Source organism: Phoxinus phoxinus (genome assembly GCF_949152265.1).
Source record: "Phoxinus phoxinus genome assembly, chromosome: 24".
In the NCBI taxonomy this organism is placed as follows: domain Eukaryota; kingdom Metazoa; phylum Chordata; class Actinopteri; order Cypriniformes; family Leuciscidae; genus Phoxinus; species Phoxinus phoxinus.
This window is the reverse complement of record NC_136899.1, coordinates 27,308,160-27,330,659: the sequence shown is the minus strand read 5'-3', so window position 1 is coordinate 27,330,659 and position 22,500 is coordinate 27,308,160. Positions and strand designations below refer to the sequence as shown.

Here is a 22,500-nt window from a genome sequence, read left to right as displayed (position 1 = left end):
GCGAGACCACAGAGGGCCAGCAGTTCGACATGTTGCTGGAGATGGCGGCGTCACACGGGCGCACGCTCTTCAAGCTCTTCCAGGTCTGGAGCTAAAGCTTTCATACACACAAGTCTCTGCGGCTCAGAGTTCAGGGTTCAGAAGATGTTCATGTTTCTGAGAGAGTCTCTTCTGCTCAAAGCTGCGTTTATCTGATCAGAAATACAGCAAAAACAGTGAAATATTATTATACTATAAATCAGCTGTATAGTAATATAGTATACTATATAATATAGTAAAGTGTAATGTATTCCTGTGATCAAAGCTGAATTTATCATCATTACTCCAGTCTTCAGTGTCACATGATCCTCCAGAAATCAGTGTAATATGAGGATCTGATGCTCAAGACACAGTTATGATTAGTTCTGCTGCTGCAGATTTTTGGAAACTGATACATTTTATTCTTCAGGATTGTTTGATGAATAGAAAGTTCTAAAGAACAGCATTTATTTGAAATATAATTTTTTGTAACAAAATAAATGTCTTTATTGTTTTGGTCTATTTAATTTGTCCTTGACGTGTGTCTGTGTTTCTCCACAGCATCCCTCTATGGCCATCGTGAAGGGAGCCGGTCTGATCATGAAGGCCATCATTGAGGTGAGACCTGCAGTTCCTGCTGCGTGTTCGTCTGTGTTCCCTATACTTCTATTAAACTGTGTGTGTGTGTGTGTGTGTGTCAGGAAGGGGATAAGGAGATTGCCACTAAGATGCAGGATCTGGCCCTGAGCGAGGGTGCTTTACCCAGACACCTCCACACCTCCATGTTCACTGTCAGCGCTGACCAGCGGATGCTCACCAACAGGTCCGGCTCCTCACGGTCCATCACTGACCTCTTACACTGCAGGACATCACTGACCTCTTACACTACAGGACATCACTGACCTCTTACACTGCAGGACATCACTGACCTCTTACACTGCAGGACATCACTGACCTCTTACACTACAGGACATCACTGACCTCTTACACTGCAGGACATCACTGACCTCTTACACTGCAGGACATCACTGACCTCTTACACTGCAGGACATCACTGACCTCTTACACTACAGGACATCACTGACCTCTTACACTGCAGGACATCACTGACCTCTTACACTACAGGACATCACTGACCTCTTACACTGCAGGACATCACTGACCTCTTACACTGCAGGACATCACTGACCTCTTACACTGCAGGACATCACTGACCTCTTACACTGCAGGACATCACTGACCTCTTACACTACAGGACATCACTGACCTCTTACACTACAGGACATCACTGACCTCTTACACTACAGGACATCACTGACCTCTTACACTACAGGACATCACTGACCTCTTACACTGCAGGACATCACTGACCTCTTACACTACAGGACATCACTGACCTCTTACACTACAGGACATCACTGACCTCTTACACTACAGGACATCACTGACCTCTTACACTACAGGACATCACTGACCTCTTACACTACAGGACATCACTGACCTCTTACACTGCAGGACATCACTGACCTCTTACACTGCAGGACATCACTGACCTCTTACACTACAGGACATCACTGACCTCTTACACTGCAGGACATCACTGACCTCTTACACTGCAGGACATCACTGACCTCTTACACTACAGGACATCACTGACCTCTTACACTACAGGACATCACTGACCTCTTACACTGCAGGACATCACTGACCTCTTACACTACAGGACATCACTGACCTCTTACACTGCAGGACATCACTGACCTCTTACACTGCAGGACATCACTGACCTCTTACACTACAGGACATCACTGACCTCTTACACTGCAGGACATCACTGACCTCTTACACTGCAGGACATCACTGACCTCTTACACTGCAGGACATCACTGACCTCTTACACTGCAGGACATCACTGACCTCTTACACTACAGGACATCACTGACCTCTTACACTACAGGACATCACTGACCTCTTACACTGCAGGACATCACTGACCTCTTACACTACAGGACATCACTGACCTCTTACACTACAGGACATCACTGACCTCTTACACTGCAGGACATCACTGACCTCTTACACTGCAGGACATCACTGACCTCTTACACTACAGGACATCACTGACCTCTTACACTACAGGACATCACTGACCTCTTACACTGCAGGACATCACTGACCTCTTACACTGCAGGACATCACTGACCTCTTACACTGCAGGACATCACTGACCTCTTACACTACAGGACATCACTGACCTCTTACACTACAGGACATCACTGACCTCTTACACTGCAGGACATCACTGACCTCTTACACTACAGGACATCACTGACCTCTTACACTGCAGGACATCACTGACCTCTTACACTGCAGGACATCACTGACCTCTTACACTACAGGACATCACTGACCTCTTACACTACAGGACATCACTGACCTCTTACACTACAGGACATCACTGACCTCTTACACTGCAGGACATCACTGACCTCTTACACTACAGGACATCACTGACCTCTTACACTGCAGGACATCACTGACCTCTTACACTACAGGACATCACTGACCTCTTACACTGCAGGACATCACTGACCTCTTACACTACAGGACATCACTGACCTCTTACACTACAGGACATCACTGACCTCTTACACTACAGGACATCACTGACCTCTTACACTGCAGGACATCACTGACCTCTTACACTGCAGGACATCACTGACCTCTTACACTACAGGACATCACTGACCTCTTACACTACAGGACATCACTGACCTCTTACACTACAGGACATCACTGACCTCTTACACTGCAGGACATCACTGACCTCTTACACTACAGGACATCACTGACCTCTTACACTGCAGGACATCACTGACCTCTTACACTACAGGACATCACTGACCTCTTACACTGCAGGACATCACTGACCTCTTACACTACAGGACATCACTGACCTCTTACACTACAGGACATCACTGACCTCTTACACTGCAGGACATCCCTGTCCTCTTACACTACAGGACATCACTGACCTCTTACACTGCAGGACATCACTGACCTCTTACACTGCAGGACATCACTGACCTCTTACACTGCAGGACATCACTGACCTCTTACACTACAGGACATCACTGACCTCTTACACTACAGGACATCACTGACCTCTTACACTACAGGACATCACTGACCTCTTACACTGCAGGACATCACTGACCTCTTACACTACAGGACATCACTGACCTCTTACACTGCAGGACATCACTGACCTCTTACACTACAGGACATCACTGACCTCTTACACTGCAGGACATCACTGACCTCTTACACTACAGGACATCACTGACCTCTTACACTGCAGGACATCACTGACCTCTTACACTACAGGACATCACTGACCTCTTACACTGCAGGACATCACTGACCTCTTACACTACAGGACATCACTGACCTCTTACACTGCAGGACATCACTGACCTCTTACACTACAGGACATCACTGACCTCTTACACTGCAGGACATCACTGACCTCTTACACTGCAGGACATCACTGACCTCTTACACTGCAGGACATCACTGACCTCTTACACTGCAGGACATCACTGACCTCTTACACTACAGGACATCACTGACCTCTTACACTGCAGGACATCACTGACCTCTTACACTACAGGACATCACTGACCTCTTACACTGCAGGACATCACTGACCTCTTACACTACAGGACATCACTGACCTCTTACACTGCAGGACATCACTGACCTCTTACACTGCAGGACATCACTGACCTCTTACACTGCAGGACATCACTGACCTCTTACACTGCAGGACATCACTGACCTCTTACACTACAGGACATCACTGACCTCTTACACTACAGGACATCACTGACCTCTTACACTACAGGACATCACTGACCTCTTACACTGCAGGACATCACTGACCTCTTACACTGCAGGACATCACTGACCTCTTACACTGCAGGACATCACTGACCTCTTACACTGCAGGACATCACTGACCTCTTACACTGCAGGACATCACTGACCTCTTACACTACAGGACATCACTGACCTCTTACACTGCAGGACATCACTGACCTCTTACACTACAGGACATCACTGACCTCTTACACTACAGGACATCACTGACCTCTTACACTGCAGGACATCACTGACCTCTTACACTACAGGACATCACTGACCTCTTACACTGCAGGACATCACTGACCTCTTACACTACAGGACATCACTGACCTCTTACACTACAGGACATCACTGACCTCTTACACTGCAGGACATCCCTGTCCTCTTACACTACAGGACATCACTGACCTCTTACACTGCAGGACATCACTGACCTCTTACACTGCAGGACATCACTGACCTCTTACACTGCAGGACATCACTGACCTCTTACACTGCAGGACATCACTGACCTCTTACACTACAGGACATCACTGACCTCTTACACTACAGGACATCACTGACCTCTTACACTACAGGACATCACTGACCTCTTACACTACAGGACATCACTGACCTCTTACACTGCAGGACATCACTGACCTCTTACACTACAGGACATCACTGACCTCTTACACTACAGGACATCACTGACCTCTTACACTGCAGGACATCACTGACCTCTTACACTGCAGGACATCACTGACCTCTTACACTACAGGACATCACTGACCTCTTACACTACAGGACATTACTGACCTCTTACACTACAGGACATCACTGACCTCTTACACTGCAGGACATCACTGACCTCTTACACTGCAGGACATCACTGACCTCTTACACTACAGGACATCACTGACCTCTTACACTGCAGGACATCACTGACCTCTTACACTGCAGGACATCACTGACCTCTTACACTGCAGGACATCACTGACCTCTTACACTACAGGACATCACTGACCTCTTACACTACAGGACATCACTGACCTCTTACACTGCAGGACATCACTGACCTCTTACACTGCAGGACATCACTGACCTCTTACACTGCAGGACATCACTGACCTCTTACACTACAGGACATCACTGACCTCTTACACTACAGGACATCACTGACCTCTTACACTACAGGACATCACTGACCTCTTACACTACAGGACATCACTGACCTCTTACACTGCAGGACATCACTGACCTCTTACACTACAGGACATCACTGACCTCTTACACTACAGGACATCACTGACCTCTTACACTGCAGGACATCACTGACCTCTTACACTGCAGGACATCACTGACCTCTTACACTACAGGACATCACTGACCTCTTACACTACAGGACATTACTGACCTCTTACACTACAGGACATCACTGACCTCTTACACTGCAGGACATCACTGACCTCTTACACTGCAGGACATCACTGACCTCTTACACTACAGGACATCACTGACCTCTTACACTGCAGGACATCACTGACCTCTTACACTGCAGGACATCACTGACCTCTTACACTGCAGGACATCACTGACCTCTTACACTACAGGACATCACTGACCTCTTACACTACAGGACATCACTGACCTCTTACACTGCAGGACATCACTGACCTCTTACACTGCAGGACATCACTGACCTCTTACACTGCAGGACATCACTGACCTCTTACACTGCAGGACATCACTGACCTCTTACACTGCAGGACATCACTGACCTCTTACACTGCAGGACATCACTGACCTCTTACACTGCAGGACATCACTGACCTCTTACACTGCAGGACATCACTGACCTCTTACACTGCAGGACATCACTGACCTCTTACACTACAGGACATCACTGACCTCTTACACTGCAGGACATCACTGACCTCTTACACTGCAGGACATCACTGACCTCTTACACTACAGGACATCACTGACCTCTTACACTACAGGACATCACTGACCTCTTACACTGCAGGACATCACTGACCTCTTACACTACAGGACATCACTGACCTCTTACACTACAGGACATCACTGACCTCTTACACTGCAGGACATCACTGACCTCTTACACTGCAGGACATCACTGACCTCTTACACTGCAGGACATCACTGACCTCTTACACTGCAGGACATCACTGACCTCTTACACTGCAGGACATCACTGACCTCTTACACTACAGGACATCACTGACCTCTTACACTACAGGACATCACTGACCTCTTACACTGCAGGACATCACTGACCTCTTACACTGCAGGACATCACTGACCTCTTACACTGCAGGACATCACTGACCTCTTACACTGCAGGACATCACTGACCTCTTACACTGCAGGACATCACTGACCTCTTACACTGCAGGACATCACTGACCTCTTACACTGCAGGACATCACTGACCTCTTACACTACAGGACATCACTGACCTCTTACACTACAGGACATCACTGACCTCTTACACTGCAGGACATCACTGACCTCTTACACTGCAGGACATCACTGACCTCCTGATCCCCTTTCTCTCACAGACAGCTGAGTCGACATCTGGTGGGCTTGTGGACGGCAGAAAACTCCATTGCCTTGAACCTCCTGAAGAGGATTCTGGTGAGGCGGACGAGTGGTCCACTAGGGCTGTCAAATAACAATTAGAATTTCGAATATCTGTTGAATTTATAAAAAAACTGCACATTCGAAAGCAAAAACCGTGTGTCGAGAGGCGCGAGACATGATGATGATGATGATGATGTCACTGGCTGGTGTTTCTGTTAGCTTCTCCAGTACAGCAGGTGCGACTGCGTTGCTTATGTGAGGAAAATTATGCAAAAATGTTCTTCCTGCTGACGAAACCCTCTCAGTTTGGGGCAAAAATGGTGCAACGACCAGGGTTTCCGCGGGGTTGTAAAAGGTAGTAAATTAAATTATGCCAAATTAAGGCCAGTAAAGTAGTAAAAAGTAGTAAACGTCATCTGACGAGGTAGTAAATTTTCGAAGCCCCATCTAACTGGGTCTATATAGTTTTCAATTAGAGTAACTTACGTGTGCAGGCCTATTTCCTTACTAAACTTCCATGAATTTATTTTTATTTTGAGTCGGACCCAAAGACAGAGAAAAGAAAGGTTGGACGTGAGTGAACGGAATGACGTCATGCGATGTGTACGTTGGGCGATTGAAGCTGGTACCTTGGCGGTAAACCTCTGCTCCGCGCGAGTTTACCAAGTAAATATGGGCAAGGGCAAGTTTTCGGAACTCTGGCTGGAGGACGTGAAACTATTTTACCGATTAAGTAACATGGTAGCATTCACAGAAGCTACATTTCCCAGCGGAGTTTCTGCTGTGGTCCAGGCTGAAGCCGTAGCCGTGGTGATGACAGACGCTGCGGCGGGGTAGCTGGGGAGCGTGCACAGGAGACAGCGGTGAGAAAGCAGGGGGAGAGAAGTGCGAGTTCATATAGTGAATCTTAAATTCACCTTCAACGTCATTTGTCCTTTTTTTTTTTTTGCCAGGCTGCTACTGTTTGGAGCAGGTCTTAATTCTGCTCCTGTGGGTTGAACCACGTTAACGTTAGTGATCTTATAAGTATCCTCCCAATGTGCTCTAAATTAAGTATACATCCAAACAGTGTGGCTCTTCTACAATATACACTCTTCCCGTTTTTGTAATTGGCTATGTGAGGATGTTTTTGTTGGTTTGTGTTGCCATGGTTTTGTAGCAGTTATTTGTTTGAACTCCCTCCCAGTGTTGAAATTAAGTTGTAATTGCCTCATTAAATTGTGATTAAATATGTTAATTCATTTTGGAAAGATATTTCATGTCTTTACTTGTCACTTTACTTAACACTTAAAGGAGAACTCCAGCGCAAAATGAACCTTTGGTCTAATTACACATTGTTACCTAGTCAACCGTTATCTGAGATTTGTTTTCATGATTATCGAATGTAAATAGTTTTATCTCTAAAAACAGTTTAGCCTATAACGCTAGTATAACGCTAGTATATTGGGCATTGAGTAATGACAAATAAAAATCGCTTGTTAATACCACTAACAAGGCTCAAAATAGCTGGGGCATTGAGTAATGACAAATAAAAATCGCTTGTTAATACCACTAACAAGGCTCAACTTTGACAGTGTCCAGACAGTTTAATAAGAAGATATTTTATACATACAGTCAACTTCGCGAATATAGGCAGAAGCCATCTTTGAAAAACAGACTCTATCAGACGATCAACGAAACGTCGATCCAAATGCGCTGGACCATATGAGATTCTACACAGTTCAGCGCACTTGGATCTGTGTTCCTAGATCGATTGATAGAGACTGTTTTTCAAAGATGGCTTCTGCCTGTATACGCGAAGTTGACTGTATGTATAAAATATCTTCTTATTAAACTGTCTGGACAATGACAAACTCACGGCAGTATGTAATGCGCTTTGGTGGCCATTGGGTCTGTGAAAGCGCTATATAAATACAGTCCATTTCCCATTCTTGAGTTTAGAAATATCTTGCACACAGAGGAGGGCGTATCTTTCAGGCATGGCCTCCTACTGTCAAAATGTGTAAGCTCTGAATGCAAATGTCCATTGTTTGTATGTTTCCATGTGAAAGAGGTTTCTGTCTATATAATGAAATGCAGCAAAAGGCTTGGTGCGATTCTGTAACCCAGACCAGCCCGTGATGCGAAGTGTAAGCAAATCACATATAACGACTTGATGCAAATGAGAAAATGTATTTTATTTAATCGTGTTGTGTAAAAGGAAAGACAGTAACGCGCAGAAACCTTCCCCGCTGATTGGATGCCTCCATTGGGCCGACCGAGCCGGGCTTTACAGATCCAACTCCACCAGTGGTGATCAGTGTACAGCTCCGCCCCTCTCTTCACCCGAGTGTCCAAGATATATGGCCGGAGGTCAGATGAAACGACCACAAAGTCGATCATCGACCTACGTCCTAGGGTGTCCTGGTGCCACGTACACTGATGGACACCCTTACGCTTGAACATGGTGTTCGTTATGGACAAGCTGTGACTAGCACAGAAGTCCAATAACAACTCACCGCTCGGGTCCAGATCAGGGGGGCCGTTCCTCCCAATCACCCCTCTCCAGGTGTCGCTGTCGCTGCCCACGTGGGCGCTGAAGTCCCCCAGTAGAACGACAGAGTCCCCAGTCGGAGCACTTTCCACACCCTTCCCAGAGACCCCAAGAGAGTACTCTGCACTGCCGCTCTTTGCATTTGCACTTTGGCCCGTAGGCACACACGACAGTGAGAGTCCTATCCCCGACCCTCTCCTTCACCGGGGTAAACTCCAACACATGGCGGCTGAGCTGGGGGTCTATAAGCAAACCCACACCAGCCCGCCGCCTCTCACCATGGGCATCTCCAGAGTGGTGAAGAGTCCGTCCTCTCTCTCGAGGAGTGTGGTTCCAGAGCCCAAGCCGTGCGTGGAGGTGATCCAGACTATCTCTAGTCTATACCTCTCAACCTCCCGCACAAGCTCAGGCTCCTTCCCCGTCAGCGAGGTGACGTTCCACGTCCCTAAAGCCAGTTTCCGTGTCCAGAGATTTGGTCGTCGGGGGCCTTGCCTCCAACTGCCGCCCGATCCACTCAGCACCGGCCCCTTACGGTCCCTCCTAGCCCCGGACAACATCGCTCCTAGGGTCATTCGGGTACTCAAACCCCTCCACCACGGTAAGGTGGCAGTTCAGAATGTGTGGTTATGATTCAGGCAGCATTACAGGTCAGATTGGATCAGAACATTCAGAATATTTATCCAGTTCCCTCTGGTTGGAAGTCGGAGTCATCACGCCGGTATGGAGGTTGTGTGTTCCTGTAGTTCATTGCGCGGTGTTGAAGAGTGTTGGCACAGGTTACTGATGCACCAACACTGTTTTATGCAAAATTGTAACCTAATTTTCCTTGCATGCACATTAAGGAAATTATATTTTATTCAAGAACAATTGTTTCAAAAGTTAAAGCACTTTAAAAAGTGAGTGCCATTTAATTTCAATAAAAGATGCGCCGGTTGATTTGGTTTATATTTGCTTATTGCGCACGCTTGAGCCCTCTTGTGGACATGGGAGATTGACAATTGGCAAATTGAATTCGAATATAATTCAAATGTTGCTAATATTTGAGAAATATTTGGTCTTTTCAGCCATTTTGACAGCCCTAGTGTGTACAGTTATTAATAGCTTCTTGTGCAAGTGTCCCAGAAAGCTTGACCTCTGTCTGTGCTCAGCCCACGGGTCTGCTGGCGTATCTGGACAGCCCGGACCCCGTGCCGGAGAAGGACGTCGATAGGATGCACATACGGGACAATGTCAAGATTGCCACGGTATTGTGCTGAACAGCTGTGATTCTCAACTGTCCTCTTCTAGTGCGATCAGTGCATTAATGCCGTCTCTGCAGGACCAGTTCGGGAGGAATAAAGTGCCCGAGTGGCAGCGTCTGGCAGGTAAGGCTGCGAAAGAGGTCGAGAAGTTCGCCAAGGAGAAGGCCGACCTCGTGCTGGTGCACTGGAGAGACAAGATGGGCATCGCTCAGAAGGAGGTGAGTGACCTCTGACCTGCTGTCCTCTGCTCTGACCTGCTGACCTCTGCTCTGACCTGCTGACCTCTGCTCTGACCTGCTGACCTCTGCTCTGACCTGCTGTCCTCTGCTCTGACCTTTGACCTGCTGTCCTCTGCTCTGACCTTTGACCTGCTGTCCTCTGCTCTGACCTGCTGTCCTCTGCTCTGACCTGCTGACCTCTGCTCTGACCTGCTGTCCTCTGCTCTGACCTTTGACCTGCTGTCCTCTGCTCTGACCTGCTGTCCTCTGCTCTGACCTGCTGACCTCTGCTCTGACCTCTGACCTGCTGTCCTCTGCTCTGACCTGCTGTCCTCTGCTCTGACCTTTGACCTGCTGTCCTCTGCTCTGACCTGCTGTCCTCTGCTCTGACCTGCTGTCCTCTGCTCTGACCTGCTGACCTCTGCTCTGACCTGCTGTCCTCTGCTCTGACCTGCTGACCTCTGCTCTGACCTGCTGTCCTCTGCTCTGACCTTTGACCTGCTGTCCTCTGCTCTGACCTGCTGTCCTCTGCTCTGACCTGCTGTCCTCTGCTCTGACCTGCTGACCTCTGCTCTGACCTGCTGACCTCTGCTCTGACCTTTGACCTGCTGACCTCTGCTCTGACCTTTGACCTGCTGACCTCTGCTCTGACCTTTGATCTCTGCTCTGACCTGCTGACCTCTGCTCTGACCTTTGACCTCTGCTTTGACCTTTGCCCTCTGCTCTGACCTTTGACCTGCTGTCCTCTGCTCTGACCTTTGACCTGCTGACCTCTGCTCTGACCTTTGACCTGCTGACCTCTGCTCTGACCTTTGACCTGCTGACCTCTGCTCTGACCTTTGACCTGCTGTCCTCTGCTCTGACCTTTGACCTGCTGACCTCTGCTCTGTGCGGCTGGGCTGTTGTAAATGCTAGGCATGTCCGCTGCACAAGGCTGGGCTTTTCCTATCTTTGACTTGCTGGTTTTTCATTATTCTGAGATGTTGTGAGATGCATTAGAGACTCTGTAGTGTGTTCTCTCTGTAATCTTCTGGCTCTGGAATGGGTTATTAATAGATAACGCTCACAGCTTTGCACACTTCTCGACATGGATTGCTCTGCTTCTGATCTGCTACATCTGTCGACTGTGCCTTTCTGTATCCGAGTCATGTTCAGAATTCCACAGGGAAAACTGTTCAATAAATTACAGATGCACTGATCTAAACATCTGATTACATTCTAGATAATACCAAAAAATTATTAAAAAAAATAATAGTTCTGGGCCATGATGTTTGTTCTGGAATCATGAGCATGAGTTACAAACTGATCCTCATCTTAATTTCTTCGCTCTTGAGCCTCCAATCACACTATTCCATGCATTTGCCTTGTTGAAATTGAAACCATGTTCGTTGTGAACATCTAGTATTCAGCAGTGTGATTGGTTGACCTCAGGACCAATAACCTCTCTTATCTCTGCCCCCCCACCGGCTCTAATTGTGGTTTCTGCTGTCAATCAATGCAGCAGGACAGGAATAACCTGGTGAGTAGCATTATCCAATCAGAGACCTCCACTTGTGTTAGCCCCTCCCCTTCTCATGTCACTCACTTTGTCATGTCACATGGGTGTATCTGCTGTTACACATGCGCTGTGTTAGATCAGTGTGTTGACATCCGTGTATCAAGACGGCATCTTTGTGTGTGTTTATAGCAGAATCATAACTTCATATCATATGCGCTTAATTTCACCGCTCTAGTGTCCTCTGCATTATCCCTACATCCCTGTGTCTATTATTTATATGTTGTCGTATAAACCAGCATTACGCCTCTGCATTAATTCTGTGGCACTGATTGTAGACTGCAAACCAGAAGCCGGTCATCCTGAGGAAGAGACGGCAGCGGATCAAGATCGAGTCCAACTGGGAGCTGTTTTACTACAGGTACTCACAGCGTCACTGACACCACACGCCCTGACACTCTCACAGGTACTCACAGCGTCACTGACACCACACGCCGACACTCTCACAGGTACTCACAGCGTCACTGACACCACACGCCGACACTCTCACTGGTACTCACAGCGTCACTGACACCACACGCCCTGACACTCTCACAGGTACTCACAGCGTCACTGACCCACACGCCCTGACACTCTCACAGGTACTCACAGCGTCACTGACACCACACGCCGACACTCTCACTGGTACTCACAGCGTCACTGACACCACACGCCGACACTCTCACTGGTACTCACAGCGTCACTGACACCACACGCCCTGACACTCTCACTGGTACTCACAGCGTCACTGACACCACACGCCGACACTCTCACAGGTACTCACAGCGTCACTGACACCACACGCCGACACTCTCACTGGTACTCACAGCGTCACTGACACCACACGCCCTGACACTCTCACAGGTACTCACAGCGTCACTGACACCACACGCCCTGACACTCTCACAGGTACTCACAGCGTCACTGACACCACACGCCCTGACACTCTCACTGGTACTCACAGCGTCACTGACACCACACGCCCTGACACTCTCACAGGTACTCACAGCGTCACTGACACCACACGCCCTGACACTCTCACTGGTACTCACAGCGTCACTGACACCACACGCCGACACTCTCACAGGTACTCACAGCGTCACTGACACCACACGCCCTGACACTCTCACTGGTACTCACAGCGTCACTGACACCACACGCCGACACTCTCACAGGTACTCACAGCGTCACTGACACCACACGCCGACACTCTCACTGGTACTCACAGCGTCACTGACACCACACGCCCTGACACTCTCACAGGTACTCACAGCGTCACTGACACCACACGCCCTGACACTCTCACAGGTACTCACAGCGTCACTGACACCACACGCCCTGACACTCTCACTGGTACTCACAGCGTCACTGACACCACACGCCCTGACACTCTCACAGGCACTCACAGCGTCACTGACACCACACGCCCTGACACTCTCACAGGTACTCACAGCGTCACTGACACCACACGCCCTGACACTCTCACTGGTACTCACAGCGTCACTGACACCACACGCCGACACTCTCACAGGTACTCACAGCGTCACTGACACCACACGCCCTGACACTCTCACTGGTACTCACAGCGTCACTGACACCACACGCCCTGACACTCTCACTGGTACTCACAGCGTCACTGACACCACACGCCCTGACACTCTCACAGGTACTCACAGCGTCACTGACACCACACGCCCTGACACTCTCACTGGTACTCACAGCGTCACTGACACCACACGCCCTGACACTCTCACAGGTACTCACAGCGTCAGACACCACACGCCCTGACACTCTCACTGGTACTCACAGCGTCACTGACACCACACGCCCTGACACTCTCACTGGTACTCACAGCGTCACTGACACCACACGCCCTGACACTCTCACAGGTACTCACAGCGTCACTGACACCACACGCCGACACTCTCACAGGTACTCACAGCGTCACTGACACCACACGCCCTGACACTCTCACAGGTACTCACAGCGTCACTGAAACTACAGGCCCTGACACTCTCACAGGTACTCACAGCGTCACTGACACCACACGCCCTGACACTCTCACTGGTACTCACAGCGTCACTGAAACTACAGGCCCTGACACTCTCACAGGTACTCACAGCGTCACTGAAACTACAGGCCCTGACACTCTCACAGGTACTCACAGCGTCACTGACACCACACGCCCTGACACTCTCACAGGTACTCACAGCGTCACTGAAACTACAGGCCCTGACACTCTCACAGGTACTCACAGCGTCACTGACACCACACGCCCTGACACTCTCACTGGTACTCACAGCGTCACTGACACCACACGCCCTGACACTCTCACTGGTACTCACAGCGTCACTGACACCACACGCCCTGACACTCTCACAGGTACTCACAGCGTCACTGACACCACACGCCGACACTCTCACAGGTACTCACAGCGTCACTGACACCACACGCCCTGACACTCTCACAGGTACTCACAGCGTCACTGAAACTACAGGCCCTGACACTCTCACAGGTACTCACAGCGTCACTGAAACTACAGGCCCTGACACTCTCACAGGTACTCACAGCGTCACTGACACCACACGCCCTGACACTCTCACTGGTACTCACAGCGTCACTGACACCACACGCCCTGACACTCTCACAGGTACTCACAGCGTCACTGAAACTACAGGCCCTGACACTCTCACAGGTACTCACAGCGTCACTGAAACTACAGGCCCTGACACTCTCACAGGTACTCACAGCGTCACTGAAACTACAGGCCCTGACACTCTCACTGGTACTCACAGCGTCACTGACACCACACGCCCTGACACTCTCACAGGTACTCACAGCGTCACTGAAACTACAGGCCCTGACACTCTCACAGGTACTCACAGCGTCACTGAAACTACAGGCCCTGACACTCTCACTGGTACTCACAGCGTCACTGACACCACACGCCCTGACACTCTCACTGGTACTCACAGCGTCACTGAAACTACAGGCCCTGACACTCTCACTGGTACTCACAGCGTCACTGACACCACACGCCCTGACACTCTCACTGGTACTCACAGCGTCACTGAAACTACAGGCCCTGACACTCTCACAGGTACTCACAGCGTCACTGAAACTACACGCCCTGACACTCTCACAGGTACTCACAGCGTCACTGACACCACACGCCCTGACACTCTCACAGGTACTCACAGCGTCACTGACACTACAGGCCCTGACACTCTCACAGGTACTCACAGCGTCACTGACACCACACGCCCTGACACTCTCACAGGTACTCACAGCGTCACTGACACTACAGGCCCTGACACTCTCACAGGTACTCACAGCGTCACTGACACCACACGCCCTGACACTCTCACAGGTACTCACAGCGTCACTGAAACTACAGGCCCTGACACTCTCACAGGTACTCACAGCGTCACTGAAACTACAGGCCCTGACACTCTCACTGGTACTCACAGCGTCACTGACACCACACGCCCTGACACTCTCACAGGTACTCACAGCGTCACTGACACCACACGCCCTGACACTCTCACAGGTACTCACAGCGTCACTGACACCACACGCCCTGACACTCTCACAGGTACTCACAGCGTCACTGACACCACACGCCCTGACACTCTCACTGGTACTCACAGCGTCACTGACACCACACGCCCTGACACTCTCACAGGTACTCACAGCGTCACTGAAACTACAGGCCCTGACACTCTCACAGGTACTCACAGCGTCACTGACACCACACGCCCTGACACTCTCACAGGTACTCACAGCGTCACTGAAACTACACGCCCTGACACTCTCACAGGTACTCACAGCGTCACTGAAACTACACGCCCTGACACTCTCACAGGTACTCACAGCGTCACTGAAACTACAGGCCCTGACACTCTCACTGGTACTCACAGCGTCACTGACACCACACGCCCTGACACTCTCACAGGCACTCACAGCGTCACTGACACCACACGCCCTGACACTCTCACAGGCACTCACAGCGTCACTGACACCACACGCCCTGACACTCTCACAGGTACTCACAGCGTCACTGAAACTACAGGCCCTGACACTCTCACTGGTACTCACAGCGTCACTGACACCACACGCCCTGACATGACACCACAGGCCCTGACACTCTCACAGGTACTCACAGCGTCACTGAAACTACAGGCCCTGACACTCTCACAGGTACTCACAGCGTCACTGACACCACACGCCCTGACACTCTCACTGGTACTCACAGCGTCACTGAAACTACAGGCCCTGACACTCTCACAGGTACTCACAGCGTCACTGACACCACACGCCCTGACACTCTCACAGGTACTCACAGCGTCACTGACACCACACGCCCTGACACTCTCACAGGTACTCACAGCGTCACTGAAACTACAGGCCCTGACACTCTCACAGGTACTCACAGCGTCACTGACACCACACGCCCTGACACTCTCACAGGTACTCACAGCGTCACTGAAACTACAGGCCCTGACACTCTCACAGGTACTCACAGCGTCACTGACACCACACGCCCTGACACTCTCACAGGTACTCACAGCGTCACTGACACCACACGCCCTGACACTCTCACTGGTACTCACAGCGTCACTGACACCACACGCCCTGACACTCTCACAGGTACTCACAGCGTCACTGAAACTACAGGCCCTGACACTCTCACAGGTACTCACAGCGTCACTGACACCACACGCCCTGACACTCTCACTGGTACTCACAGCGTCACTGAAACTACAGGCCCTGACACTCTCACTGGTACTCACAGCGTCACTGACACCACACGCCCTGACACTCTCACTGGTACTCACAGCGTCACTGACACCACACGCCCTGACACTCTCACAGGTACTCACAGCGTCACTGACACCACACGCCCTGACACTCTCACTGGTACTCACAGCGTCACTGACACCACACGCCCTGACACTCTCACAGGTACTCACAGCGTCACTGACACCACACGCCCTGACACTCTCACAGGTACTCACAGCGTCACTGACACCACACGCCCTGACACTCTCACTGGTACTCACAGCGTCACTGACACCACACGCCCTGACACTCTCACTGGTACTCACAGCGTCACTGACACCACACGCCCTGACACTCTCACAGGTACTCACAGCGTCACTGACACCACACGCCCTGACACTCTCACAGGTACTCACAGCGTCACTGACACCACACGCCCTGACACTCTCACAGGTACTCACAGCGTCACTGACACCACACGCCCTGACACTCTCACAGGTACTCACAGCGTCACTGACACCACACGCCGACACTCTCACAGGTACTCACAGCGTCACTGACACCACACGCCCTGACACTCTCACAGGTACTCACAGCGTCACTGACACCACACGCCCTGACACTCTCACTGGTACTCACAGCGTCACTGACACCACACGCCCTGACACTCTCACAGGTACTCACAGCGTCACTGACACCACACGCCCTGACACTCTCACTGGTACTCACAGCGTCACTGACACCACACGCCCTGACACTCTCACAGGTACTCACAGCGTCACTGACACCACACGCCCTGACACTCTCACTGGTACTCACAGCGTCACTGACACCACACGCCCTGACACTCTCACAGGTACTCACAGCGTCACTGACACCACACGCCCTGACACTCTCACTGGTACTCACAGCGTCACTGACACCACACGCCCTGACACTCTCACTGGTACTCACAGCGTCACTGACACCACACGCCCTGACACTCTCACTGGTACTCACAGCGTCACTGACACCACACGCCCTGACACTCTCACAGGTACTCACAGCGTCACTGACACCACTCGCTCTCAGTACGGGTGTGTGCACCAGAGTGTGATCGCTGTATTCACACCTGACCAAAAGATCCGCACCGAGGGGGTGATAAACTTGACTTTGATTCACCCTAAGAGTTTCTGATGCGATAACCTTAAACATCCGGCGGGAGTGTTTATACTCAAAAGGTCAGAGAGATAAGGTGTGTTGAGATATGAGAGTCTCGAGTCCTCTGTGTGCTTTCCTGTGTGTGTGTGTGTGTGTGCAGGTTTCAGTGTGTTTCCCTGTGTGTGTGTGTGTGCAGGTTTCAGCAGGATCACGCGCGCTCGAACCTCATCTGGAACCTGAAGACGCGTGAGGAGCTGCGGGACGCTCTGGAGGGAGAGATGCGCTGCTTCAGTGTGGATCGCGAGCTGGGCAGCGCCAGCGTCATCGCCTGGAACCACCAGGAGTTCGAGGTCTGACCCATCGAGTCACTGAACACTCGAGTCTCGCCGAACACTAGAGCCTCGCCGCCGAACACTAGAGCCTCGCCGAACACTAGAGCCTCGCCGAACACTAGAGCCTCGCCAAACACTAGAGCCTCGCCGCCGAACACTAGAGCCTCGCCGAACACTCGAGTCTCGCCGAACACTAGAGCCTCGCCGAACACTAGAGCCTCGCCGCCGAACACTAGAGCCTCGCCGCCGAACACTAGAGCCTCGCCGCCGAACACTAGAGCCTCGCCGCCGAACACTAGAGCCTCGCCGCCGAACACTAGAGCCTCGCCGCCGAACACTAGAGCCTCGCCGCCGAACACTAGAGCCTCGCCAAACACTAGAGCCTCGCCAAACACTAGAGCCTCGCCGCCAAACACTAGAGCCTCGCCGCCGAACACTAGAGCCTCGCCGCCGAACACTAGAGCCTCGCCGCCGAACACTAGAGCCTCGCCGCCGAACACTAGAGCCTCGCCGCCGAACACTAGAGCCTCGCCGCCGAACACTAGAGCCTCGCCGCCGAACACTAGAGCCTCGCCGCCGAACACTAGAGCCTCGCCGCCGAACACTAGAGCCTCGCCGCCGAACACTAGAGCCTCGCCGAACACTAGAGCCTCGCCAAACACTAGAGCCTCGCCAAACACTAGAGCCTCGCCGCCGAACACTAGAGCCTCGCCGAACACTAGAGCCTCGCCGAACACTAGAGCCTCGCCGAACACTAGAGCCTCGCCGAACACTAGAGCCTCGCCGAACACTAGAGCCTCGCCGAACACTAGAGCCTCGCCGAACACTAGACCCTCGCCGAACACTAGAGCCTCGCCGAACACTAGAGCCTCGCCGAACACTAGTCTCGCCGAACACTAGAGCCTCGCCGAACACTAGAGCCTCGCCGAACACTAGAGCCTCGCCGAACACTAGAGCCTCGCCGAACACTAGAGCCTCGCCGAACACTAGAGCCTCGCCGAACACTAGAGCCTCGCCGAACACTAGAGCCTCGCCGAACACTAGAGCCTCGCCGCCGAACACTAGAGCCTCGCCGAACACTAGAGCCTCGCCGAACACTAGAGCCTCGCCGAACACTAGAGCCTCGCCGAACACTAGAGCCTCGCCGAACACTAGAGCCTCGCCGGCGAACACTAGAGCCTCGCCGGCGAACACTAGAGCCTCGCCGGCGAACACTAGAGCCTCGCCGGCGAACACTAGAGCCTCGCCGGAGAACACTAGAGCCTCGCCGGCGAACACTAGAGCCTCGCCGGCGAACACTAGAGCCTCGCCGAACGCTAGAGTCTCGCCGAACGCTAGAGTCTCGCCGAACACTAGAGCCTCGCCGAACACTAGAGCCTCGCCGAACACTAGAGCCTCGCCGAACACTAGAGCCTCGCCGGCGAACACTAGAGCCTCGCCGGCGAACACTAGAGCCTCGCCGGCGAACACTAGAGCCTCGCCGGCGAACACTAGAGCCTCGCCGCCGAACACTAGAGCCTCGCCGCCGAACACTAGAGCCTCGCCGCCGAACACTAGAGCCTCGCCGCCGAACACTAGAGCCTCGCCGCCGAACACTAGAGCCTCGCCGCCGAACACTAGAGCCTCGCCGCCGAACACTAGAGCCTCGCCGCCGAACACTAGAGCCTCGCCGCCGAACACTAGAGCCTCGCCGCCGAACACTAGAGCCTCGCCGCCGAACACTAGAGCCTCGCCGCCGAACACTAGAGCCTCGCCGCCGAACACTAGAGCCTCGCCGCCGAACACTAGAGCCTCGCCGCCGAACACTAGAGCCTCGCCGCCGAACACTAGAGCCTCGCCAAACACTAGAGCCTCGCCGAACACTAGAGCCTCGCCGAACACTAGAGCCTCGCCGAACACTAGAGCCTCGCCGAACACTAGAGTCTCGCCGCCGAACACTAGAGCCTCGCCGAACACTAGAGCCTCGCCGAACACTAGAGCCTCGCCGAACACTAGAGCCTCGCCGAACACTAGAGCCTCGCCGCCGAACACTAGAGCCTCGCCGCCGAACACTAGAGCCTCGCCGCCGAACACTAGAGCCTCGCCGCCGAACACTAGAGCCTCGCCGCCGAACACTAGAGCCTCGCCGCCGAACACTAATGTGTGAACCCTGTGGATCTGTGTTCAGGTGAAGTACGAGTGCCTCTCTGATGAGATCAGGATCGGGGATTATTACCTGCGTTTGCTGCTGGAGGAAGATGAGAACGACGAGTCCGGTGCCATCAAGAGATCGTACGTTTCTGAACTCCCTCTCGAGCTCTTCTTTAGAGGTCGCCCGATATATCGGCTCATGTTAATTATCACCATCGGCCTGTGAGTGTTCCAGTGTGGCCGGTGTGTCGGGAGCAGGACTTTTATTTTGGATGCGATTAATCTTTGCCCGTTATGCATTTGTTTTTACAATCTTTAAATGAAGTAGTGTGATATCATATATATATATATCTCATCGGCCATCAACACATTAACTCAGTCGACCTCTGTTCTACACAAAGACTGAAGGATTGTAATCTGATGTTTAATCCCTGATGTCTGTGTCTCCAGGTATGAGTTTTTTAACGAGCTGTACCACCGGTTCCTGCTGACGCCTAAAGTGGGCATGAAGTGTCTGTGTCTGCAGGCGCTCGCCATCGTCTACAGCAAGTGCTCTGAGGAGATCGGGCCCTTCGCCGACACCAAGTACATCGTGGGCATGCTGGACCGGGTCAGTGCTCAGGGGTTCAGTGTGTGTAATGTTCTGCTGGACCGGGTCAGGGGTTCAGGGTTCAGTGTGTGTAATGTTCTGCTGGACCGGGTCAGGGGTTCAGGGTTCAGTGTGTGTAATGTTCTGCTGGACCGGGTCAGGGGTTCAGGGTTCAGTGTGTGTAATGTTCTCTTCTGAACGATGGTAAACTGTGTCAGTGTGTGTGTCATCTTTCTTCTTCTGTGAATCTCCAGTGTACAGACAAGCTGGAGAGAGACAGACTCATCCTGTTCCTCAACAAACTCATTCTCAACAAGGTGAGGAACATGTCAGGCTTTGATGGTGTTAAATCATCACAAAGCTATATACATACACACATACATGCATTCATACTCATAACATATGTATATGTATATATGTATGTTTATGGGTGTTTCTTCAATCTCCCAGGGGTTGATTTCAACTTCTTTCCTTTTGTTATATGAAGAAAACTTGGAAACTGTTTCTCATGCATACATTATTTATTTTGCTTATATAATGCTTATATATAGATCCACAAATCCACAATGAACATATGAAGTATTACATTATTGCAAACTATATTAATTTAAATGAGTGAAATAGTAATGAAAAAAAATGACGTTTCTATTTATTAATTTTGAAACTAAATACAGCTGTCCTGTCCCACAGTTGTGGCGTCATTTCACCAATAAAAACGTATTTTTTTACCCCAGTAATGTTTTATCATAATCCAGTGTACTTGTGGAGCAGACGGCAGTATCAGCGACGAGCTTGAGAGGGAATATGAGATGTGGTGATCTGTGAATGTCTTTATTGTGCGTGTCTTTCCTCATGCTTGAACCATTTCTGTTCTGACAGAAAAATGTGAAGGATATCATGGACTCGAATGGAGTGCGTATATTAGTGGACCTGCTGACGCTCGCTCATCTTCACACCAACAGAGCCACCGTACCCCTGCAGGTGTGTTTGAGTGAGTGTTTGTGCGAGAGAGTGAGTGTGAGAGAGAGTGAGTGTGAGAGAGAGTGAGTGTGAGAGAGAGTGAGTGAGAGAGAGAGTGAGTGAGAGAGAGAGTGAGTGTGAGAGAGAGTGAGTGTGAGAGAGAGTGAGTGTGAGAGAGAGTGAGTGTGAGTGAGAGTGAGAGTGAGAGTGAGAGTGTGAGAGTGAGAGTGAGAGTGAGAGTGAGAGTGAGAGTGAGAGAGTGAGAGTGAGAGTGAGAGTGAGAGAGTGAGTGAGAGTGAGTGAGAGTGAGAGTGAGAGTGAGTGAGAGAGTGAGAGTGAGTGAGAGTGAGAGTGAGAGTGAGTGAGAGTGAGAGTGAGAGTGAGAGTGAGAGAGTGAGAGAGTGAGAGTGAGAGAGTGAGAGAGTGAGTGAGAGTGAGTGAGAGTGAGAGTGAGTGAGAGTGAGTGAGAGAGTGAGTGAGAGTGAGTGAGAGTGAGTGAGAGTGAGAGTG

General features: G+C 51.1%; 1 protein-coding gene across 5 annotated transcripts in view; it reads left to right on the top strand.

The window, feature by feature from the left end:
• The window catches only part of dnajc13 (DnaJ heat shock protein family (Hsp40) member C13), a 96,790-nt gene that overhangs the window by 36,767 nt on the left and 37,523 nt on the right, over positions 1-22,500 (top strand). For 3 of the 5 annotated variants that reach the window (XM_079601254.1, XM_079601252.1, XM_079601255.1), the window contains 13 exons: positions 1-83; positions 580-636; positions 720-841; positions 6,510-6,585; positions 10,213-10,308; positions 10,383-10,523; positions 12,025-12,042; positions 12,357-12,439; positions 18,176-18,329; positions 20,479-20,582; positions 20,892-21,051; positions 21,285-21,347; positions 21,910-22,011. The exon at positions 1-83 is cut by the window's left edge and continues 73 nt beyond it. In XM_079601254.1, the coding sequence (XP_079457380.1) occupies positions 1-83; positions 580-636; positions 720-841; positions 6,510-6,585; positions 10,213-10,308; positions 10,383-10,523; positions 12,025-12,042; positions 12,357-12,439; positions 18,176-18,329; positions 20,479-20,582; positions 20,892-21,051; positions 21,285-21,347; positions 21,910-22,011 (1,259 nt within the window). The remainder of the gene's footprint in view (positions 84-579; positions 637-719; positions 842-6,509; positions 6,586-10,212; positions 10,309-10,382; positions 10,524-12,024; positions 12,043-12,356; positions 12,440-18,175; positions 18,330-20,478; positions 20,583-20,891; positions 21,052-21,284; positions 21,348-21,909; positions 22,012-22,500) is intronic. The other 2 variants (XM_079601256.1, XM_079601253.1) reach the window with 1 other exon arrangement.